General features: G+C 36.5%; 2 protein-coding genes across 6 annotated transcripts; both read right to left on the bottom strand.

Annotated features, from left to right (window-relative positions):
- Nucleotides 1-489: 489 nt before the first annotated feature.
- Nucleotides 490-9,911, bottom strand: LOC127801643 (CLP protease regulatory subunit CLPX1, mitochondrial). Its single transcript, XM_052336943.1, has 15 exons — nucleotides 9,180-9,911; nucleotides 8,654-8,712; nucleotides 8,216-8,316; nucleotides 7,635-7,714; nucleotides 6,381-6,431; nucleotides 4,817-4,891; nucleotides 4,631-4,708; nucleotides 3,689-3,745; nucleotides 2,817-2,887; nucleotides 2,621-2,720; nucleotides 2,334-2,438; nucleotides 2,096-2,158; nucleotides 1,732-1,854; nucleotides 796-951; nucleotides 490-664 (listed from the first exon to the last, which is right to left on the bottom strand). Exons 1-15 carry the CDS (start codon nucleotides 9,639-9,641, stop codon nucleotides 596-598), a joined length of 1,650 nt encoding a protein of 549 aa, XP_052192903.1. The 5' UTR covers nucleotides 9,642-9,911; the 3' UTR covers nucleotides 490-595.
- A 1,070-nt stretch (nucleotides 9,912-10,981) lies between these two features.
- On the bottom strand, nucleotides 10,982-23,776 carry LOC127801623 (protein DEFECTIVE IN MERISTEM SILENCING 3-like). Of its 5 annotated transcripts, none has more exons than XM_052336914.1 (9): nucleotides 23,203-23,349; nucleotides 22,446-22,589; nucleotides 20,305-20,448; nucleotides 20,077-20,191; nucleotides 14,628-14,865; nucleotides 14,033-14,224; nucleotides 13,620-13,940; nucleotides 12,690-12,912; nucleotides 10,982-11,568 (listed from the first exon to the last, which is right to left on the bottom strand). In XM_052336914.1, exons 2-9 carry the CDS (start codon nucleotides 22,464-22,466, stop codon nucleotides 11,545-11,547), a joined length of 1,278 nt encoding a protein of 425 aa, XP_052192874.1. In that variant the 5' UTR covers nucleotides 22,467-22,589; nucleotides 23,203-23,349; the 3' UTR covers nucleotides 10,982-11,544. The 5 variants fall into 5 exon arrangements, with proteins under 5 accessions (XP_052192874.1, XP_052192883.1, XP_052192891.1 ...); XM_052336923.1 differs by having other exon boundaries at nucleotides 22,446-22,612; nucleotides 23,203-23,329; XM_052336931.1 differs by having other exon boundaries at nucleotides 22,446-22,555; nucleotides 23,203-23,328.
- Between the last annotated feature and the right edge of the window lie 1,647 nt (nucleotides 23,777-25,423).

Genomic DNA, 25,423 nt, shown 5'->3' with positions numbered 1-25,423 from the left:
CTTCCCTGTTACCTCCGATCTCCTCTCTCCCCTTCCCGTGGCCTCTTTCTTAGGGGAACTGTTCAAGTTTTAAGTTACATTGGGGGCTCACTTTCTTAGGAAAAAGACACAAAAAAAAAAAAAAAACAATAAGATGCTAAAGCGCCATAGTTGAAGGGTACAAGACTCAAAGATTCCTCACGGACACGGAGCAAGTCCAAAGGGGCACGCATTTGTGGAGGGCATGAGAAACTACAAATGCCACAAAATTGAAACAATAATCTCTCGGCCCATTATTGAGCCTAAAGGACGGACCTTAGAGATCCCCTACTTACAAATAATTTTAACACGTCAAGGCTTACCCGACCACATGCCACAAGGCACAAGGATTCTTCAAGGGCTCATCAAGAGAGTCCCTTAAAAGGAACCCAAATTGAATTTTCACTTACCAGATGGAACGCCGCTGTGCTGTTGCATATTGATATTGGATTTGAAATTCAACAACCCAAAGACAAATAATTTCATTTTTGATCTATTAAATTTTAATGGTGGTTTCATTTGAATTGATATAATTTATATTGTACATGAACGAGATCAGAATAAGCCTCTGGGAGGGTTATAAAGCAACAATTGAAGGAAGCTCCTGTTCCACCTCGGATTCCACCTCAGACCCTTCCGCGCTTGTCTGCAACCAAAACCAAAACCAAAGCCATACATTAGAATATTATTTCAAGTTCGTATATACTATATATGCATGCAAGTTGCAACATTAGAATGACAAGCGTGGATCCTGGGTCCGCTGGAGTATACTTTCACCTCTGAGTCCTTTAGTTTATGTTGTGAAATATAGCGGGCCAACGCATCTTTCCCATAAAGGATTTTCGCTCCACATCCATGTCCTTCTAATCCGACAGCCTCCTCATCCACCACAACTCCATCGATAATACTGTCCCCTGTTCTTACATCTGGAATCTGCAGAAAGATTAAACGATAAAAAAAAGGCTTAATTTAAAGAACTAACAGAGGTCGGGACTCGATAAGAATTACCGAGCAAGACAGCTAATAAGTTTAAGAACAAAATGGTATCAGAATAAGAACAAACGGGCTTAAACTACATAGTTCTGATCACAAACTGAAGCAATATGAAAGTTTAGGACAGACCTAGTAGAATGATCACTTTTACCTCATAAAGCAGGAAATTTAGGAACAGAGCGGTCATCGTATGAGGTATGAAAGAGAATGATGGGCAGTCCCCTTCTTTTCCGAACTATCAGGGATCTCTATCTGGTACCTACCTAGATCTAAAGGTTTAGGAAGAGATACCTTTCTGAAAAACTTATACCATTCTGCCAGATAAACAATTTGTTTCCATCTTACTATGACCATGCTTGGTGATTAAGTAATTCCATTGGTTCACCCAAAAAATATTAATTTTGTCTACAAAATTTAGCCATTCCTAAAAACAACCAGCATGAAGGATAACTGTTTTTTTATAAATAAAAAAAATGAAATATTTGACTCTAGTGTTCCAAGAATCAAACAAAAAATCGTCATGGATCTTAATTGTTGAGGGAACCTGATGCTTATCTAATTCATTATCCCTTCTAAGTTTAGTTTAATTGGAGCATGGTAATCAGGAACTGTCAAAACCTATCCAAGCATTTGCTGGCAAGTAAGGCATTCTCCACACTACCATCCTCATCTGATTTCATAGGTAAGTCGGAATATTTGATCAAAAGAGAGCTGACATACCTCATACATGGCATCCATCAAAATATTCTCCAAGATGGATCTTAAGCCCCGAGCTCCAGTATTCTTCGATATTGCTTTTGTAGCAATTAATCTCAATGCATTTTCTGTGAAATGCAGCTTCACCTGAAAAAATCCAAGGAATCAATACAAATCTTAAAAATGCACCTCTTACATGACCAATAAAAGCTTATACTAAGCCAAAAAAAGGCCAATAAAAGCTTATGGTGCACATGTACAAGGAATCAAATGACTAATTCCCATTGCTGCATATCCACGAGTCTCAAGAATTAAACACATTAACAAGTTTTCTTTTTTTTTTTCCCTGCAAGGAAGTATGAAGGAGAGGGGCCTGACAAAAACTTACTCCATTCATTTTAAACATCTTTGTGTACTGCTTCCCTAGAGCATTTTTTGGCTCCGTTAACACCTATAAAACATTGTTGATGATAAGCAGTCACATAAGCAGCTGAACTAACATAGGCATTTATTTAAGCTAGAAAAAGTATTAATTTAAAAAAAAAAATAAGAACAGACAAAGAAATAACATAAATAAATGGCTCATGTATAAATGATGCCTGATCCAGAACTGTCAGAAAAAATACCTGAACAAGTTGGTCCTCAGTGAGTGCCGACAAACTTACAAGAATGGGAAATCGTCCAACGAACTCAGGTATCAAACCATATGCAATAAGATCACTGCTTTCTACCTGACAAACATCACAGTTCATACCAAAGAAAAAACAAGAATGAACATGATAATTGGCACATAGAATACATCTTTCATCTTCAGTGTAAAAGTAAAAAACTAGATTTCATTCTTGTATATCATTGTGCATATCTACACATAAAAAGAGAACTTGTGAAATTGGTAAGACTGCAGTGAGCTTACAGTTTCCAGTAGAGATGATGCCACAACAGCACTAGTAACACCAGTGCTCCTCATGTTAGCACGGACTGGTGCACCAAAACCAATAGAAGAATCTTGGCGCCTGAAATTTGATTATAGACCACTCAGAAGTTGCAAAAGTTCTATAAAGTTAACACCACCAAAGAGGGGGAAACAGCATTTTTCCTAACAATATTACCTTTCTGAGATAGTTTTCTCCAAATCAATAAAGGCGCCCCCACATATAAAGAGAATGTCTTTAGTGTCAATCTGTGAAAATTATAAACACCAAAAAACATATATAACTGATTAATTAGACAGAGATGCAAAAGTAAGATAATCCATACAAATCATAGGCAGTAGGTGAGAACTTGTGTTGAACTTTATAGCCTTAATCATGTCTCATAAAAAGAGAAATGATTGGGATATTTATTGAAGATGAGATACAAAGATAATTCTGTTTCAAAAAAGAGGATAACTGTAGAAAAACTCATCAGCCAAATTCAAGGAAGATAGAAAGTGAGAGGAGTCTAATAATTCAAGAGAAACAATTACAAATTCATTACATACTTTATTTTTCATTTTAAAAGTCCCCATCTTTATGAATTGATACTGATTAAAACAATAGTTGAAAACTGAAAATGAAAAGGAAAATAAACTCTCTGTAACTTTTTATTCCAAAATGCTCTCCTCCTTATAAGCCTAGATATTCCTGAGCAAGTGCTTCCCACTAACTTCTGGCCACAAATTTTTTTAAGTAAAACCAGTTTTGATTTCGAAGAAAATTCTTCCATTCACGAAGTCATAAATCAATTGAGCAAAATTAAGTTAATTAACTATACTCCCTGTAAAAAGTTCGCTGCAGTATTACATTAATTTATATGCCATATGATCTAATATATTGTCTTGCAAGAAGATTACAAAATCCTTTTTCCTGTTTCTTCAAAGAGCTAATTACATGCATCCCAGGTCCATAATGAGTTTCCAGTTTAGTTTGGTTGTCTTTGTGTAGCCACATTCTTCCAAAACTTGTTGCTTTTCATTTACATAATAAACTAGCGCCGGGTGTACCTGGATATTGTCGCCTCTAGGATGCTTCCTAGCGCCCTTCTCTGGAACATTAACTATCTGGCACAAAAGAGCACCATAATGAATTATCTTCACCATTGAAGCAAACCTTAGGTTCAAAAAACAAGAACTCTCTGCCAACTAATTTTAAACTTGATGAATCAAAAGATAATATATATTATCAAGTTGAGTTAATTAATGTTCTGTTTCAGTGGCCAAAGACTAATTCTAAAGGGAAAAAGAACAGAAACTTTGCAGTTCTCTCTCCTTTTTTAATTTCTTTTTTTCTTTTAGCATTATTTTCTTTCATTATGTGTATTCCGTTTCCCCTTTGCAAACTTTAATTTTGCTTTTTTTTTTCTCCTTTTTCTTTTTGATTTTTTTTTTATCCCCGTTGGGTAGTTTAGTACTACACTCAAGTAGAATCAGTAAGCACCTCAAGAACCTCAGAAGAAAGAAAACAATGCACTATGAATAAAAAATTATTGCCACAGGTTTCTCAAAACCAAGTACAAGAAGAATCTCAATAAAGTTAATTTTGCTACTGAAGGTGATAACTTTCTTGCTGTTGCTCTGGAATTATCTAATATTCTTCTTTATCTTGGTTAATCTTGTTTCTGGAGGTAATGACTTTCTCGCTGTTGCTGCAAAATCATCAAATACTTTTTTATTTTGGTCTTTTAGGTTGCAACCATAGGGGTGTGCCTATAACCTTCCAAAATCCACCAGTGGGATAAAGGCTAAGGATCGTTGTTGTGTCAATAATCATCACAGGCATGACTAATCCAGATCATTATAGAAAAAAAAATTGGAATAACTATTGACAGATGGGTTCTAAGAAGACTGAAGCAAGTAAATATCAGTTCCTCCATAATGCCCAACAGGCTACCAAGTATTCCTCTTTTAATTAAGACTATACTAAGGTCAAGTGGAAGACACATTTACCGTTCCTTCCAGCATTTTTAGTAAAGCCTGCTGGACACCCTCACCAGATACATCTCTGCTTATATTGAGGCTCTCAGCCTGTAATATGAAAATAAAAAATGCATGACCAGTTCAGAAAAAGGTTACATCAGTTTTGGAAAATAAAGAAAAGATAATTCTCAATCCTAGAAATAGTGCCATGTATACCTTTTTAGTGATCTTGTCAACTTCATCAATATACACAATGCCTTGCTGGGCAGCTGCCACATTATAGTCAGCCACCTGAGTTTGCAACAGGCAACAGGATAAGAACACTAGACCATATTCAATCAGGAATTACGGTACAAGCATGTCCAAGGTGAAAATCAAAAGGGAACATATGCAGTAGCCGACCAAATAAAAATGTAGCGAGAAGCATATTTCCTCTCCACACAAAAGCACCAGTTTTCAGTCTCACACAATATTATAGTTTCCATTGTCTACCATTGCAAAAGCATTTACTCTACCAAAGAAAGTGAAACCCTATTTTGCAGATTGCAGAAATAAAATGAGACTGTTACTCAGAATCAATGAAAGAAGGTTAAAGTGGAGAAGTGCATTCAACACTTCATGCGATTGTAAAATCCCTTTAAAGCTAAAAGGGCAGTTCTATATTACAATTATAAGACATGCAAAATATAGGCGTAACTGAAATGAGGACATTACAGAGGATGCTGCCATAGAAGAAAAGACAAAATAAGATGCACAAGATGCAATTAGGATGGTTTGAACATTTAAGAAGAAAGATGCACTTGTGAGGTGAGCAAATGAAAATGAAGTTTGTAGCAAAAGAGGAAGGGGATGATTAAAGAAAACTTGGTGGAAAACCCTTAAATATGGCATAAGATAAAACAGCCTTACAAAAGATACAACCCAGAGATGGTTGGAGATCTAGTATCCATATAATCAACCATACCAAGTGGGATTAAGGCTTGTGATGGTTGTTATTGCAGAAACAATATGAGAATTTTGAGAACAGTGCAGAGAATAGCATCAGAAAGGATCAATCAGTTAAAAGCAACTCCAACATCCTAAAGAAATGGAAAAGAATTAAGAGGTTTCACAAGAAGCATTACTAAAGAGTACAAGATGAAAGGGTAAGGTGAATCAGAATGGAAAACAAGGAGTGGTTTCACAAGAATGACTACCAAAGGGTGCAAGATGAAAAGATGTAGTGCTGCAAGTCCAAAAGGCAAAGATCTAGAGGACAAGTCTGAATAAGTACACAGATTAAGTTAGTAAAAGCGAGTAACAAAAATCAAGACAGTGATTCTTTCCAATTTTTCTTTTTGGTTTATCATTCAGTAAATTGCAGTCCATTTTTGGAAGTCCAGTGGGAGTTTGACAAAGAAACAAACTCAATCACACATATTTTGAACTCACAACTCAGTTTCACAAGCGATTGATGTGATTTTCTCTTCTCAGCATCTTGAAACCTTTGTTTTATATTGGTCTTGGTGGGATTAACCCTCCCTCCCTCTCTCTAAGGGGTCGGGTGTGGGTGGAGGGGAAGAAGTTTTTAACAGAAGAGGCAGAGGAAGACCAACAAAAATTTGGTGGAATATTTATAAAGGCCTCATTGAAGATATGAGCATAAATACAGAAGATTGGCAAGCTAGAATTCATGCAGCCGACCTTACATAATGAAATTAAGGGTTAATATATTGTTGTGAGAAGGGAGGGAAGGGGGCAAAAGCACTCCGGGGGGGGGGGGGGGAATATGCAGCTTTACCATAAGGAGCTTGTATAATATTGACTCCACATCTTCCCCAACATATCCAGCCTGCAAAAAAAATGTCATCATGAACTCAGAAAAATCAGATCTTTCAGGACCAATCTCACGGAAAATCAGAAACGCCACACACACAAAAATAGAGAACCAAACCAATCATCTAATCTTCCTCCATTTCCAAGTGGAAAAAATAGGGTATAAAACCACAAGGTTAATTTATAAACATTGAAGGATGGCATTTTTTCTTTAGGCAACTTCAAGCAAACCAAATCTGTACAACTCACATGATGTACATGAAGCAAACCAAATTCAAATTTGACATTTGTTTCCAGTTGGCTCTCTGTATAATTTGTTATTTGTGGAAAGTTGAAACACTTTTTCTATACTTTCAAAATGGAAATAATAGGGTATTTTACTGTTGAATTGTTAACGATGACCTGATCTAAAAACTTAAGCTATTTGATAAGAGGGTTAACTTGATCTTTTATATTATTATTTTCTCTCAACATGCATCCCCATGTGTCGCCAAGCTTCACTATATAACTGGTCCAAACACGTGCAATAATTTAAATATCGGGTTAGCAGTAAGGTTTGAACTAAGACCTTTGCTTGCGTTGGTATCATGTGAAAATATTAATGATCACTTGATCTAAAAACTTAAATTGTTAGATAAAGGGTTAACTTTATCTTTTATCTTGTCATTCTCACTCTTAACAAGAACTATAAGCTTAATCTGTATATGTTAAAGGTCGACAATCCAAAGTTACCAGAAGTTGAAAATGATATTTAATTATTTATTTCCAATTCCTCTCACAGGTGTGTGCGCGCGGGCGCGTGTGAGAGAGAGAGAGAGAGAGATGCATGATTTAAGGCCAAACCAAGTAAATACTCATCACAAGAAGAAAAGGACCATAAGAAAATAAAACAAAACAAAAACAAAAAATAAACCAAGTTGATCATATTGGTTAGCCCAATTATGAAGTAAGCACACTTCACAGGTGAAAAAATGTTCCATCTCGCAGTTTCAATGTCCTCCAAAGAAAAGTTTACAATACAGCAAAATAGCACCTAAATCTTAAGAAAACAAACAAGTGAATTTCTGTGCCATAGTGCAGGTCAGAGATATCACTTATTCCTCTACATGTGTAATATCAAAAGCTCAAAAATTTAAACCATGATTAGCAAGCTATTATTTGCCTAACTAGTAGTAGATGACAAAATCGGAAAGAGACTGATGACAAGCAACCAACTTGCCTGAGTAAGCGTAGTTGCATCAGCAATAACAAAAGGAACGTTCACCAACCGTGCCAAAGTTTTGGCAAGTAATGTCTTCCCTGTCCTTGAAACAGTATTATAAGTGTAAGAGTGGGACATGGTAACCCAAGATAACATGTAAGCCAGACAGCAGTTCCATCAACTAAAACTTTATTTTTCCTCTATTCTGACTCCAGAGGTTTTAAATTAAGAAATTGAAAATGTATGTGCTTCTTATTAAAATGAATAGATAGAAAATCCAACAAGTATTTATTTATTTATTACTTATTAGCATCACGATGCATGTTCAAGGAACAAGATGGAGAATTAACTGCTTGGTCAGCAATCCAATATGGTGAAATAATGACATTAAGAGGAAGAGGATGTGTGTGTGGGTGGGTGGGTATTTTTTTTTTTTTTTATTTGGGGGGGGGGGGGGGGGGTGTTGTGGAGGTCTTCACAATTGTCCAAATCAATTCAGATAACCTGCCTTCCGAACAGTTATTGCAGTTTTAGTTAAAAGTTTTTTAGTGCATATAATAATCTGGCATTACGTACAACTATAAAGAACATTAGATTACCTGAGCCTGTTGGTCCCATTAGAAGAACATTACTCTTCTCAAGTTCCACTGAATCATCATCTGTTGCAGCCATCTTTTCATTGGCTGAGTCTTCTGCAGGCCTAACTTTCCATGTTGGAATGACAAATGTGAGAAATGAATATCATGTAATCATAGCCATGAACATTATAAACAAAGAAACAGAAGACCTAGCAGTCAATTGGTGATTTGGTGTTATTGTGAACTCTTTTAGAGAGGTTATCACATCCAAATCAATTCTTTTTTTCTTTTTCAATAAGCCTAACTGATATCCAATGTCATAAACTCCAACACATGGCTTTACATATGCTTGCCGTACTAATATTCCCCGACAAATAACTAAATTTCTTTGTCAAGTGATTTAACATATGAAAGCGAAAGAACAAACAAAGATAATTGATGGAAATTTAAGGTACCCACTTCTGTGTAGAGTCATTAGAGATCCTCTTATAGTGGTTGTAAACTGCCACCGAAAGCACCTGTGATCCGGACATAATATTAGGAAGCGTGTATAATACTAACTCTATCTACACAAAAGTTAGCAAATTAAATGACACCACACTCTGGAAAAAATCAAGCAACTGTACATTGTACATGTAATCAACTCAAATAAGTATTCTGAAGAGACAAACATAATTCCTTTCTACTTCAATGGAAGAAACTGCAAACTGAGTCCCTGCATCCAGAATGATTTCAATGCCACACTATCAGAAAATATGAGGGCAAAATAGCCCATCATAGCAAACAGCATAATTTCACCGCAACAACATTCACTGACTGAATACAAAGAGTTAGGGTACCTAACTGGCCATCGAAACCAGTTTTAGAATATGACACAAAGCAAATAGATTACACTTTACATTCAAAATCATAAGTAATCAAATATAAAGGCAGCTAATTAAACAAAGTTAAGAACTTCAAATTCAGGAGTCAAAATGACAGTCACCTTCTTTGCTCTCTCCTGCCCAATTACAAACTTATCAAGCCCTTTACAGATCTCTTTGGGGGTTGGAAAATCACAACCCAAATGGGATCCTCCCCAACACCCATCTTTAGATTTCGAGCCATACCCACCTCCCAAACCGGAGCTGCCACCACCGCCATCCGTCACCCGGACCAACTTCACTCCAGGCCTGACCGCAATTCCATCTCCGGGAGGCTGCCAAACCTCAGGAGGGTCGCCATACGAATTCAAAATCTCACAAGCATACGCAGATTTGCTCCTACACTTGACATAACTAGGCAAAAATCTACGCCTATCGACGAAATCATCCAATTTGGTACTGCAATTGGAATAAGCAGCTAGAACGCGACCACCGTGCATGTGGTTGAGTATGAAGTATCTGAAGTGAGAGGCCGTGAAAGCAGTGGCGTATCTGGATGACTTTGACCTTAGCGCAACAGCCATGGTTTGTGGGTGTGCAGGATTTTCCGGGAAGAAGAGGGAAAATACTACGATAAAAAAAGGGTATCGGGGTTCATACAGGGGATAGGGAGGAAAATCGGGACATGGGTCTGAGAGAATTGGAGGTGAATTTAAGTGGGTATTTGTTAGAATTTGAGATTGCCGACCAACGAGGAGGAATTGAAGTGGGGGAAAGGAATGTCAAAACGCAAAAACACAACACTGATGCATCGTGTGTGTGCAATAATACGTCCATCAGATCTTGAGAATATCTGGAAATAGAATTGGGTAATCCCAAGTTACTTTAATCCAACCAAACGACGCCGTTGAGAGCTTGCAGAAGCAGACGAGCTTCAGCTGGCACTGGCAGCAACAAAATATCCCAGCAGTAGTCTCCTCCTTGAAGTTGCAAAATCTACTCAAAAACAAAATTGGATTAAGATATGGTCATATTTATGTACTAACAACTAAAAATTTAATATGTTGTTGTGATACTTATTTAACATATGTCATAAATAAGGAGTAAAATGATTTTATTTCACTAATAAATGTCCTTTTAAATTTATTTTCGATATAATGACTAGTATCTTTTGTTTTAATGTCTATCTATTCATCTTTTGCAATCAGTAAGACATGGTATCATCATAGCCTTAAAATAAAGACCCATGGAACAGTTTATGCCCCCACGAGTTAATTCCTCTGTCATGAGAATAAAATTAATTATCAAGTTCAACCCCACCAAAAACTTCAGTCAAAATGGTAAATTTCGTTTTCTCGAGATTCATATAATTAAGAATTTTACTAATTTTGAGAATCTCATTATCAACCTTATCCTAATCAGTTAAAATTGGTAACACAATATTCAAAATTATTATCTTTTAATAGTCACATTGAGAATATAAATAATGAGAATAATGAATCTCTTATGATTCAGAATAATTTTTTTTTTTTAATTTGGAAATGCTTATAAGCCAAACAACGGCAGAAAACCAAATCGGGAAAATCCCTAATGCCTCTGCCACAAGCAGAGCCACTAACAACTCGAACGATAACAAGAGTCTAATTTGTTTCGACCCAAAAGGCCCAACTACCTAATCCAAACGTTGTTCTCTTGACTAGAGATGTGCCCGTTCGTATAATCTAACCAAAGACCCATATTTGTTTCGATCTAAAAGGACCCAACTACCAAATCCAGACAATGTTCTCTTGGCTAGGAATGTGTCCGTCTATGCCATCTTTAAGTAATTAAATTATTTTAATCATGTTTTAAGTATTTTATCTTCAATGGGAACTGAAGAAATTGACACCAAAAAGGAAAAAAAAAGAAAAAGAAAAAATCGAAGTACCATGAATTCTCCGCCCCGCCTTACAAGGGCAGAAAATCTTGATCAAGATTCAAGATTACTTGATTGAATGAAATCTGAGACTCGGTAGTTTCGACGAAAAAGTACTCATTGTTAAGACGCCTACAAATTACAGAACAAGAGACATGGATTACTAAGATTCTATGCTGCACATGAAAAAGAAGTCATGGATCATGGATGCAATTCTAGACACAGTATTTACTAAATAATTGCGGCTCCATGCAGTTAGTTCTTCGGCACAAAACTCCATCTTTAGCAGACAATCAACCACCATGAGAATCTTCCGCAAGTACTCAGGACACAGGACACATGGTTTAACCATCTTGCCCCTCCAGAATGAGAATTTGAAGAAACAGTTTCTCCCATTCAACTTAAAAGACATGTACCCCAAGCTTCTCCACGAAGATGCACTTTTTTGTCGGGACCAGAAACGAATGTCCCTGAAGATATTGAATGCAAGTTGACAAAAGACTGGGCTTGAATCAAGTCAAATATATCCTGGCCACTTTCTCATGTATTAGTTTCATTCTTCAACGCCAATATCATCTTGGCGACAATGTCTGCGGCTGCATGTTAACGAAGAAAATATCTTAAAATTTATCACAAACATAAGATCAAACAAATAGAACCACCTTAAGCATAAAGCAATGCTCATAAGGCCATTCACATCAACAAGTCCCAGAAGGTAAACTATCCTGTCAAAAATGAACATAGTCGTTTGCATCCCTATCAAATATGGTTTCATCACCTTCAATATACAGTTTCGTACTGACATTTTCAGATATAATACTGATATAAAACGCCAAGGGAATAATTCCATGTGTACTATATTCTATGAAGCATGACCATGGACACAGGGACATGTGACATGACTTTTTAAAAAAGTAGGATACAACGAGGTTGAGGCATGTTAGTTAATTAAATTATTTTTTATAATATTAATGGCATATTAAACTATCAAAACTATATTCCAAACTCATAAATATGCATTTTAAATTTCATAAGCCAAAATTCCAAATGAATAACTCTAATCTAATTAGCAATCAACCCATGTCCAGTCATCTTCTTCTTCGTCCCTCACAATCTAGTCAATGTTAAGAGATAAAGAGTACATAAGCGTGAAGTGTGAAAAATGAACAGTAATGCAATCAAAACATGGAAAAAACAAAAGAATCGCACAATTGTCAAGTCAGAAAAATGGGGTATCAAAAAAAAAAAAAAAAGGCCTTTTAACAATTCTTAGTCTTCGAAGTGTACACATCCTGAATCCTTTTAAAAAAATTTAAGAAAGTGTTGGACACACTGACAAGTATCAGAGGCATCAAAGTGTCCTACAAGCCAGTGACACTAGCATGGAAGCCCTGGGAGTGTCCATGCTTTATAGAACATATCGCAAGAATCAAGTTGATGGTAGAATGAAAACAAAAGCACGTAACAACTTACATCCAAGACCTCCCCACTCTTTTTGTGGGGTCCGCAGGGAGTTTGATTCTGATCATGAAATTTACGGTGACTTCACATGTAAAATGCATGTAAGATAACAATTTCATCTACCCCTCCTCAGTTACAAGTAAAGTTATGGCCATATTATATACAACACCTTTATTTGCTCGCTTGTCAAATATTAGTAAAACTAAATAAAGACTTATATGTAAACCATTATGCTTGCCAATTAAGATATGATTACCTGTGTTGCATATGATGAGCTTTCTGCCAGGTATTTGATAAACTCCTGTTTCTTGGTCTCAAAACTGGACCTTGCATGTTCCAGTAAAGCTTGTTCACTCAGCATATCTTTCAATACCTTCTCTTTTTTCCATGTCATCTCCTTTAGTTGCCTTTCAGTTTCAAAATGACTCGACAAATTTGACGTCCCACGGCCTTTGGGGAATTTCACTTCTATGTCTTCCCTTATATCAGATAGATGAACAATTCAATGCCAGAAAGAAATATCAAAGTTAGAATTGACAGTTATAAGAAGAGGAATACAAGCTTATGCTGATGCAGTTCAAATTTAACGTGTGTAGTCCGGTAAACAAGAATGATGCAAGTGAGAAGCGGGATCAAATTAACTTTTTCTACACCAGTGAGAACGAGATTATATGAATTCTAGACATAAAGAGTAAGCCTTGTAAACTTCAAATTGTTAACCAAATTTGACAATCATATCACTTTCAAACAAACAACTGATAAATACAATCTGTATTCATCATAACTAACTGCAATCTTCTCCATACACTGTAGAACCATCTTCTAATATCCCAACAAATATTTTTAGAGCAGCCATAACAAGTTTTCCCTTATAAGCAAACATTAATTGAGTATCCAATTATCCCAACAAAAATAGGAAAAGAAAAAGGGTACAGAAAGGCATCTTAATTTAAGGATGTTTATGTTAAAAATATACAACGGAGATCTCTTAGTTACAAAAAAACCAACAAAAACAGGAAAAGAAAAAGGGTATAGATAGGCATCTTAATTTAAGGATGCTTATGTTAAAAATATACAATGGGGATCTCTTAGTTACAAGAAAACATATACATTGAAGAGGAGGACATGGAGAGGATTTATAATACCATAATTGAAAAGATCCTTCCCTATTAGCTGAGATTCTTACCTATTGCCAAGAGAAAACAAACCAGTAGTCTTTAGCATCCCACCATCTAAAGATATGGCTCCATGACTTATGCAAGGATGAGCCTGTAGCATGTCTGCCCTTGTTCTGTAAACTTGAAGACGGGAGAACAGGTTATAGAATAGAGTCTCCCTAAGGCCGTGCCCATTAGCAGTGAGACAAGATAAATTGGCATTATCGATATTTATCATATTCACAGCAAAACCTAGAAAGCCGGGTGGGGATTCTCCATTCGGTAATCTTGGCTTTAGAAGATCAAGCCTCCTCTGGGAATCATTATCCAGAAACTCACCAAAGTATGGTCTGAGAACAAAAGAAATTTTTTTACATTATCCCCAACCCCAAATAAGTACTTCAGCCAGCCAAAAAAAAAAGAAAGATGACAAGCAACATACTGTAGATTCTCAAGACAGATGGCAATAAAACGACCGTCCAAAGGTCTCCCAAGGGAAGCTCCAAGCCCATGGAGACCAGAAGTTTTAATTATTGAACCATCTGTTTCATATGTTTCCAGAGCTTTAACGCTGCTGTAAGTCTTGCAGACAACAGCCAACATAGTCTCCATCCCCAAGTATTCCGAGAGAAGTCTGGTTCCAGAGTTAGAAAACAAAAGGATGTCAGAGTATACTACAGATTACTACTAACAATGAGATTCCATGAGTACCAGTTCCCAGCATACAATATGACACAATACATGACACATTACAGTCAGAGACTTAGAGAGCCAGCTTAACATGAGAACTGGCAATACATCAATGTAGGCCCAAATAAATAAACATAAACCTAACAATATATGGAATACTTTCCACATAAAGATATTAGATCGATAACCCTATACATAACTGGTGTTGAAAAATTAGTTCTTTATAATGGCCATGCAAACAGAGCTGACAATATCAATTGCAACTAAGAACATAGGAGCAATCAACAGCTTACATATTCCAGAGTAAACAATTAAAAATATGATCAACTGCAACTTCCTTAACAAACCTGCTGAGATTGTCATCATCCACTTGTCCAAGGGTAGCAACAATGCCCAGCACATCCTTGGTCAACAGAAGATGAGAAGCCTGACTGCCATGACGAGCTTTCAGCAAGCACAAAACACCAGCTGCAGATTTTTCGTGCTTTAATATATTTTGTACTGTTTCCTCCTCACTTTCCTCATGGGCATGACCCTCGTCATTCATCATGGGAACACTTGATGAATAATATTTCCCAAGACTAACTGAGATGATAATTGTCAGGGACAAAAATTAAGAGAAAATAAAAGTCAATCAAAGATGATTGCGAAGTGTTGGAAGATAAAGAGAAGATGGGCTCTAGATAAGGGCTATCAACAACAACTATTTATCAATTATCTATCTCAACTAATATGTAAATTAGTATTTAAATATTGTAAAATCTATTCCTAGAAAGTAGGAGTTATTCTTGGAGATTATTTAGGAAATTTATTGTATATATATTTTCTTAATCTAGTAAATCAAGATACAATGGAATAAGTTATTGTTCCATACAATTTTAGCATGGTATCAGAGCGTGTTACCTGTGACTTCTGAGCGCTGGAGCTCTAGTTCATATCAGCCTCTTCTGATTGCGATATGGCAGAAAATCCATCAGCCAGCACAGCTTTGAATCTTCTTCCGGCCACGAGGACCACCCAAGTTCCAACCTACCCAATGGCAACTGAGAGTCACTCGCTTCAGATCACCCAACACAAATTGGATGGAACCAACTTCAGAGAGTAATTCCAATCCGTGTTGTTGGTTATCCACGGAAGAGGATGCGAGGGCTACCTGACAGGGGATATCCCAAAGCCCAGCTCTGATGCAGCCAATTCCGGTGTGTGGGAGGCCGAGAATGCCATCATCATGGCATGGCTGATTAATTCCATGGAACGTAGCATCGGACGGACTTATTTGTTTTACAAATCAGCAAGCGAGATATGGTAAACAATTCAGGAGACTTACTCTGATTTAGAGAACACCGCCCAAAGATTCCAAATTCGATCAAATATTCGAACCACCAGACAAGGCTCTAATTCTATTACAGCATACTTTAACATTCTAACAACCTTATGGCAAGAGATGGATCTCTTTTATGAGATCAAGTGGGAATGTTTAGAGGATAGCAAGAAGTATAGCAAGATAGTGGAGAAAGAACAAGTCTTCAATTTCCTTCATGGTTTGAATTTGGAATTGGATGAAGTAAGAGGAAGATTGCTCGGGACAAAGTCGTTTCCATCCCTGCGTGAGGCCTTTGCTGAAGTAAGGCGTGAAGAAAGCAGGAGAAAGGTTATGTTATCAGCTTTTGTTCAATCTATATGAGGCAAATACTCAAAATTCTACCGTAAACACTTATCGGATGAAGCCAACAGCATCTAAGGGTGAAATCCAAAAAGATAGGCAGTGGTGTGACCACTGCAATAAGCCCTATCATACTAGGGAAACCTGTTGGAAAATTCATGGTAAACCGACAGGATGGAAACCAAGGAATCAAAGGCGAGGAGGACCAGCTGCATATGTAACTGAGGCTGAAAAAGGGACGCTAACAAATATTTCTCTAACTGAAATCCAAATTGAAGCCTTACAACACCTACTCAGTCAAACAAAAATCCAGCAAGCAGAAGGTGAAAACCCCTCAGCTATTTCCCTTGCAAAAACAGGTAACAAAAGCTATTCCTTATTATCTCAAATGTCCAATTCTACCAGTTGGATTGTAGATACTGGAGCAACAGACCATATGACAGGTTCTCTTAAACTTTTGTCTAATTTTGAACCAAGTGGTCAAGGAATAGCTGTGATTATGGCTGATGGTACAACCTCTATGGCTAAGGGAAGAGGGACTACATATATATCTGGATTAGTGTTACAATTAGTTCTATATATTCCCAATTTAACATGTAACCTGCTCTCTGTGAAAAAAATAACAAGAGAAAGAGGTTGCGCACTGATTTTTTCTCAATCTTCTTGTGTTTTTCAGGACATATCATCGGGGAAGATGATTGGCAATGCTGAGGAAAGCAGGGGGCTCTACCAGATCTCAAGTCCTGATCATTCTACTGGAAATAGGTCTTACTTTCAATTTTCTTTAGCTACATTTTCAGATTCGGACATTATGTTATGGCATCAAAGATTAGGCCATCCTAGTTTTGAGTATCTTCGTTTTTTGTACCCATCGGTTTCCAGCAATAAAATTCAGCATTTTAAGTGTGAGAATTGTATCCTTGCAAAACACACTAAGAGTTCTCATCCACATCACCTCTATAAACCCTCAAAACCATTTCATTTTATTCATAGTGATGTGTGGGGGCCAGCTAGGGTTCCTAATCTCACTAACACTAGATGGTTCATTACATTCATAGATGACCATACTAGGGTTAGCTGGGTATTTCTCATGAAGGACAAATCCAAAGCCTACTCTTTATTCAAAAGTTTTCACCAAATGGTCCAAAATGCCTTTCAATCAGCTATACAAATCTTGCGGACTGATAATGGCCGAGAATATTTTTCAAATAAATTCAATCAATACCTCCTCGAGCATGGTATTATTCACCAAAACTCTTATCCATACAACCCTCAACAAAATGGGGTAGCAGAACGAAAGAACCGTCACCTCCTTGAGACAGCCAGGGCTTTGATGTTTACAAAATCAGTTCCCTATACTTATTAGGGAGAAACAGTTCTCACTGCAACCTACCTCATTAACATACTTCCTTCCAAAGTTCTGAAATTCCAAACACCCTTGAATGTTCTTCTTGAGAACTTTCCCCATCATACCAGAATCTTGAACTCTCTTCCTCCTAAGATTTTTGGCTGCAATGTTTTCATACATCAAAATCAACCTCAGTCAAAATTGGATCCTAAAGCCCTCAAGTGCATCTTTATTGGATACTCTCCAACACAACAAGGATATAAATGTTATCATCCTCCTACACGAAAATTCATTCACCTGTGATGTTTCATTTGTCGAGCATCAATCATATTTCCAAAATAACCCCAAAGAGGTTGACCATAATTGCAATCCGGTCAGTCTCATACCTGCTACTCTACCTAATCTTCTACCTAATACAGTTGATGGTTCCGGGTCTGATATCTCTACCCTACACCATCAAGGGGGGAGAGAAAGAAAGCACTATAGTTCCAGCAGCAAATCAGCCACCATTAAAAGTGTATTCACGCAAACCGCGCGATCCTCAGCATACCAAACCATTTGAACCATCGGTGATAAGTCCAGAAAACAACAGTTCAAGTGATGTTGAAATCCAAAATAGAGTGGAGCATGAAGAACATAATCCAGGTGATCCTAAACTTCCAATTGGCCTAAGGAAAGGTGTGAGATCCAGCACACAACACCCCATCTCTAATTTTTTGGGGTATTCAAAGTTGTCTCCAAAATTCAAATTGTTCACTACTAACCTGGATAATATAGCTATTCCAAGGGATATATATCATGCCTTACAGGATGATAGGTGGAATGCTACAGTTCTGGAAGAAATGCGGGCTTTGAAAAAGAATGGAACATGGGAAGTTGTGGACTTACCAGATGGCAAGCATACAGTGGGCAGCAAATGGATATTTACTGTAAAATACAAAGTTGATGGAAGTATTGACAAATTCGAGGCCAGACTTGTAGCTCAGGGATTCACTCAAACTCAGGGATTGGACTATGAGGAAACGTTTGCTCCTGTGGGCAAGCTAAATACTATCTGGGTATTACTATCCTTGGTAGCCAACCTTGACTGGAAATTACATCAACTGGATGTAAAAAATGCATTCTTAAATGGTGAGCTAGAAGAAGAAATATACTTGAGAATACCTCCAGGCTTCGAAGAAAATTATGCTAAAAGCAAGGTATGCAGGTTAAAAAAATCATTGTATGGCCTCAAACAATCTCCTAGGGCGTGGTTCAAAGATTCAGTGATACCTTACATCAACTGGGATACTAGCAGGGACAAGTAGATTATGCTCTCTTTACAAAGGTAGAAAGTGATGGCAGAAAAACGATGTTGATAGTGTATGTTGATGACATTATCATCATTGGTGATAACCACCATGAGATAGAGAAATTAAAGCAACAACTGAGAGAAGCATTTGAAGTAAAAGATTTTGGAGAATTGAGATATTTCTTGGGCTTGGAAGTGGCGAGAAGTAAGGAAAGTATATTTATAACTAAGAGAAAATACACCTTAGATCTTTTAAAGGAAACAAGCAAACTAGGGTGTAAACCTACCAGCACTCCTCTAGAGCCAAATTGGAAGAATAAAGAAGGAAAAGAAGAGTATCCAGTTGATAAAGGAATGTACCAACGTTTAGTAGGGAAACTTATTTATTTATCTCATACAAGGCCAGACATTGCCTATGTTGTAAGTATTATCAACCAATATATGCATCTCCCTACTAAGAGACATCTGGAAGCAGCTTATCACATTCTCAAGTATCTTAAAGGAACACCAAGAAAAGGGCTATTCTTCAAGAAAAATCAAGATAGAAGTATTTGTGATTTTGCTGATTCTGATTGGGCAGGATCTATTGAAGATAGTAGATCAACATCAGGGTATTGTACCAAGCTATGGGGGAACCTGGTAACTTAGAGAAGCAAAAAACAACAGGTAGTTGCTCGAAGTAGTGTCGAGGCTGAATATCGTGCAATTGCTCAAAGTATTTGTGAGATAATATGGATAGAACGGTTAATGAAAGACCTATCTATGCCAGCAACATCTCCTAAATTTCTTTACAGTGACAGCAGATCGGCCATCAGTATTGTGAATAATCCAGTGCAATACGATCGAATGAAACATGTTAGGATCGATAGACACTTTGTCAAGCAAGAATTGGTACAAGGAGACATAAGACTCACATATGTACCAACAGAGAATCAAGAAGCTGATATATTAACCAAAGCCATGCAAAAACAGGGATTTGAAATACTCAAAGGCAAGCTGGGAATGATTGACATCTATCCACCAGCTTGAAGGGGAGTGTTGGAAGATAAAGAGAAGATGGGCTCTAAATAAGGGCTATCAACAACAACTATTTATCAATTATCTATCTCAACTAATCCGTAAATTAGTATTTAAATATTGTAAAATCTATTCCTAGAAAGTAGGAGTTAGTAGGAGTTATTCTTGGAGATTATTTAGGAGATTTATTATATATATATTTCCTTAATCTAGTAAATCAAGATACAATGGAATAAGTTATTATTCCATACGATTTTAGCACGAAGGAATCAAGACAAAATTGTAAAGCTTGAAATTGTGTCACCCCAAGTGGTAAACTTAAATCCAAAAGCAAAATTAGAAATAGATAATACCAAATTCATTACTTAACCATCTAATATCTTTTTAACAAAAATGATATTCTAAACCATGTATTTTAAACATTAAAATAGATATACACAAACAGTGACATGAAATGAGAAACAGAAAGAAAGATACCTTGTATATCTAGAATGGATTCTTCTATGCTGCTTTTCTGAGATTTTAAACTTTTCATATTGTCCTCGTGCTTTTTTATCATTTTTCCCAGCATTTCTAGATCATCCTGGAGCTTCTGTAGGGATTACAGCAACATTAAATTACTCCAGTTGACCAATAAGAAATGAACACAGACATCCACTGATCAAAATATTGTGATACTGCAATTTCCAAATAATACTCAACAACCTTAGAAGTATATATAACTGTCTCTGGCCGAAACAGAGCTCCATTTTGCATTCCATCCTTTGAAATAAGAGAGGACGCATTCTGACCCTCATTTTCCAGTGCTGTTGGAATTTGGATGGGTAAAGCCCTTGTATGGATGGGAAGCTGAAATAAGCAAATAATCAGGAATCTAATAGGAACAATTTATTTCTTCTAAACCAAATAATACTTGTATAGTGAAGATCATCCAGCATCAAATGGAGGTTGAATCAATAGAAACAGAAATAAATTATGAAGGCCCTAATCAACACACAAACACAAGGCTCTCAAAAAATTAAGAAGCTTTATTTTCAGATGATAACTGAAGAAACTTCGGGTATCAGCAAAACTTTTTATCCTTAACAGATCAGTTAGATTTGAAAAGCTCTAATAAAGTTAAGAGCTGTTTCCTAAGACGAGCACCACAAGATCATAATTAGAGGCTCTAGTTCCAGGCACATTCACTTTGCAGTTTGCATTGAAAAATTGATATGCATCCAGCACAATGGCATTTCCTTGCTTTTGGTGTAATGTTTAATCAATCAGATATGTTATTTTATGTACTGTGTGAGATATTTTCATTTTCCCTCCTAAATGCTTTTTTGTTTTTATGCCAACCATGAAAAGGGAGTGGGTTTATAGAAAGTATATGACAAATGATTAGGAACTCTCTCCTTGATATTGCCAACAGTCAACACCAGATCATCAATGTCAAGTGTTGCTTTGAGGCAACTGCATGTAAACTATGAACAAGCAACAAGAATAGAAGTGTCGAGAGTCAGGAGGGAAAAAATTGTCCAGAATAAATTAAGTGCTATAACAAACATTTCCAGAGTCGTGCTATGATGCAATGCACATTAGGAACTAAATTGTTGATCATCTGCTAAGTCATTTGACTTCACTAATAGTAGTTTTTATATCAATCTTTTTTCTTTTATTTCAGCACTCTTTTCTTTTTCCTTCAACCAGGGGGTGGGGGAGGAGTATCATGCGCATGTAATCACCGATAAACAGAAATGATTGATAATTCTGTCCATTTCACTATAAACTCTACTTCCCTTACAATAAGCAAATAAGAACACATGCAATGCAAACCTACAGTTGCACAAAAATATCATGCAAACAACATCAAATGTAGGTATTCAAATAATAGCCCCCCATCCAATTCCATATTTGATGCATCAATTGACCAAACGATGCTATTAATAAAGCAAATATCCCTCCAAAGATTTGTCACAGTCTCAACATTAGCAGCACGCTTTATCTGTCAACTAAATTTTTACCATTTTAGTAATGTTTGGCAAATCCATGGCAATGCAATCTTGGGTTTTAAATTGAATTTTCTATCTGCCAAACCTGATAAAAAATAATTGAATCCATTTATCCTGCTTTTTGAAATGCCTTACCTCTGGTTAACTGTTTCCCTGGACCATAACTTTGGCGGATAATGTTATTTAGCTTGATGAGTCAGGCTGACTTCTCGGGGAGTGACCTTTTGGTCACTCAGCCCAAGAAGTTGGTCTGACTTCTCAGCTGAATATGATCAATTCATCATCCAACTTTCCATCAATGGTTGAAGAGCTTTGTGCTTAAAATAGTACAACAGCTTGTTCCCAGGATTAGAACACAGCTTTTCCCAAATTAAGCCAAAGAGGGGATCCTAGCAGGCTAGCAGCTAAGATTGCATTCCCCAATAACAGATACTCAATTTTGAGTCTCACTATATTATCTATTGTAAGAAAAAGTATACACAGATAACCATGCATGGAACCCCCCACATCCAAACCCAACTCCCAACTCTTGTTAAAGAGATACACATAGACACACACAGAAAGCCCTCTCCAAAATTCAGATGAATGATGTAACACACACACACACACACATAGCACCAACGCAACACTAGTACAAATTTTCAAAGCCCTAAAACCCAGCAGGAGTTGCACTCCAGCAACTAGAAAAGAGAATGCACCTGCTGTACATTTTAAGAGAAAACATGCCATATACAAAATTTATCAGCTACAGAAAAAATCATAGAGATCATACATTGCTTTTCCATGATCAAATTTTGAAGATAGCAGGAGAAAGGAATTCAAAACCTTAAGGAAAGCTGCAGAGAGATTTACCTGATGATTAGGCTGAAACATGGTGAATAAACTTTGATTTCTAACTGTAATAAATACGGGTATGGACCAGGGTCAGTCCACCCATAAAGGGCTCTAGTCCAGATCCGGATCTGCAACCACCATGTGCAGTAGTATCAGGAACAACTGCAATTTTGCAGTTGAACCCACTTCCTCCATCAGATGAATCAAATGTGCATACTCGTGAGTGTGCTAGTATACATATCAAATTATACAATTGGAAAGGCTGTGAAGAGAATTGTGCTCTTGTGATTTCTTGTGTAGAAGGAAAAGAAGCAGACTCTCAAAAAGCATTCTCCGTGAAGTTAGGCTTTTAGGTTGTGCGTTAAAAACGATTTCCATTCTCTATGATTTCGTTTTCAAACCAGTGATTGAACCTGAAGATCTAATTTATTTCGGCTGCGAAAACAGGTAAGTTTTATTGCATTTGTTTATGGTTTTTTGTATACCGCTTCCGTTCAATTTTCCCAACACTGGTATCAGAGCAGTAAGGTTGTTTTCTGGTTAAAACAGTGTGTATGTGTGTGTCGGGTAATACATATATACATACCAGTATACATATATAACTCTGTTCATACTGTATGGAAGTATAAATGTATAGTAGGTATATATATGTATGTACAATACAAGATTAAATACGTGTATATGAAAGAAAAATACGTAGTTCGTACAAGTACTCTGTTGTATGTATGTACGAAAAGAAACCAAAATGCAGAAAAAAGATCCGTCGGAGAAATACCGGAGACTGGCCGGAAGCTGTCGGCGACGAAGGACCGAAGGGAGAAGCCGGTGGTGGCCGTTTGAAGGGCCGGGGGGAGAAGCCGGCCGTGCCGTTTCCGATGACGGTCATATTCTCCGTGAGGACGACCGAGTGCGACCGCCCGCCTTCTCCTCCTGCGATTGCCTGCGGGCATTCACCTTCTCCGACTGATTCGCCTTCTCTAACCGTCTCCAATTGATTTGCCTTCTCCAACCGGACGACCGCCTGCATCTATCTTCTCCGTGCTGCGACCGTTCGCCTTCTCCGAGTAGCTTCGTGACTGCGGTCGGTTTCCCGCTTCTATGGCGACGGTTGTGACTGCGAATGTCCGCCTTGTCCTCCGCAACTGCGACTGAGGACGACGGCGACAGCTGCGACAGTGGTTTCCGTGAAGACGAAGGCGGCGGCGGCGGCGATGCCGGACGGATGTGAAGGAGACGACGGGAGAAAAAAGCAGTAGCCGACGAAGGCGGTGGAAACCGAAAGAGGGTTTCTCAGGAAAGAGGGTTTCTCGATTTGAATAAACGCTGTTTGGCTAGGTTATTTGGCATTTGAATATTTGGCCTTATGTCCCTCCCTGTTCGCCGATTTTTGGTTTAAAGGCATGTTTGGCCAACGCCTTCTCGTTTTTTTGGCCTAAATAAAAATTTTTAATTAATGACAATCACTTTTTTGAATAATTTAAAAAAATTGGTATTAGTTAACATCGTGGCATAATTATACATCTCAAATGAATGAGTCCATAATTTGTCAAATTCTTAGTTTGTTATTTTTTTTAGTTTATTTTTAAAAAATAATATAAATTAAAATTTTAGAATTCATCTAAACTCTAGTTCAAAAAATTCGAATCATGAAGATAAAGAGATAATTAGAAGATTATTAAATAATAAATGGACAAAGTATATGTGAACACATCATTATTATATGTGATATAAGTTTTAATCTTTATTTACCACATTGATGTTACATAATAAGGAATTAACAAATAACATTTAGGAATTAAATTTCTCAAATAAAATATTTCTATGAATAATGTGTGTTTTTATAAGAGAGCATAAATGAAGAGATGTAATATATGGGCAATGTACGCATATAACCTTCTAATAGATATTACTAAGAATATTAATACTAAAGCTTTAGAGTATATTCTTTATGGTATTATTAACTCTCTTTCTCTTATGACTAAAATTATTAGGTAATGACTTAATCCATATATCTAGTTTAGTTTTGCTTTTAGAGCAAATTTCTAAATTATATGTTAATTATTTTATGAAATGAATTGTTCTATTGTTAGTTATTTAATATTCGTAATTAAATATATTACAATAATACCTTAATAAGTGGGATTAAATTATCTCAAATGTTGTTCTTGAAATGAATAGAAAAATAAAATTAATAATATTTTGACAATTGAAATATAGGTAATAATTGAGAACATAGTGAACTTCTAACCCGTTTTTAGACAATAATTGAGAACATTAATGAGATATATTTCGTGTAGATCATCCTTTGAATATGGCATCTTTAAAAAATATCATAATTAATTTGATAAAATGAGAGAAATTTAATGGGGACAATTATGAGATTTGGGATATAAAGATCTAATACTTCATTGAATAACAGGAGTCAATAGAAGTTCTAAATCAAGTCATGGTAGAACTTGTAGAATGAACCACTACACAATATAAAAAAAATATAGAAGCTTACAATACCTAGAAAAAAGATAATTTAACTATTTGCATTATATTACTTAACAGTATGAAGAATGACATTTTACGTGAGTTCATAAAATGCAAGCTAGCGAATAAAATATGAATCGCTCTTAAGAAGCAATTTGGGGTGACTTATGTTGCAAATGTAAGATAACTAAGTATCAAAATTGATACATACAAAAAATGTTCAAACCACAATATAAGACAACATCTTCAAGAAATGACCAATATGGTCAATGAAAATGATAGTGTAAACCTCACTTATGAACAAATACAAGCTATTATAACATCCCTACCCCATAATTGGGAATATAGGAAAATATATCTCACACATAATATAAACATCAAGATAATAGTTGATGCTTCATAACATTTAGAGCTAGAGGAGGACCATATTGATGTCTCCAAGCCTAATACTGACATTTATATGATGGATTCTAACTTCAAATGTGCTCCTCAGTCCAAGTGAAAATTTATTCATAAAGGAA

This window comes from Diospyros lotus, chromosome 1, assembly GCF_014633365.1.
Source record: "Diospyros lotus cultivar Yz01 chromosome 1, ASM1463336v1, whole genome shotgun sequence".
NCBI classification, from domain to species: domain Eukaryota; kingdom Viridiplantae; phylum Streptophyta; class Magnoliopsida; order Ericales; family Ebenaceae; genus Diospyros; species Diospyros lotus.
The sequence above is the reverse complement of the archived record's forward strand: the minus strand, read 5'-3'. Positions and strand labels throughout refer to the sequence as shown.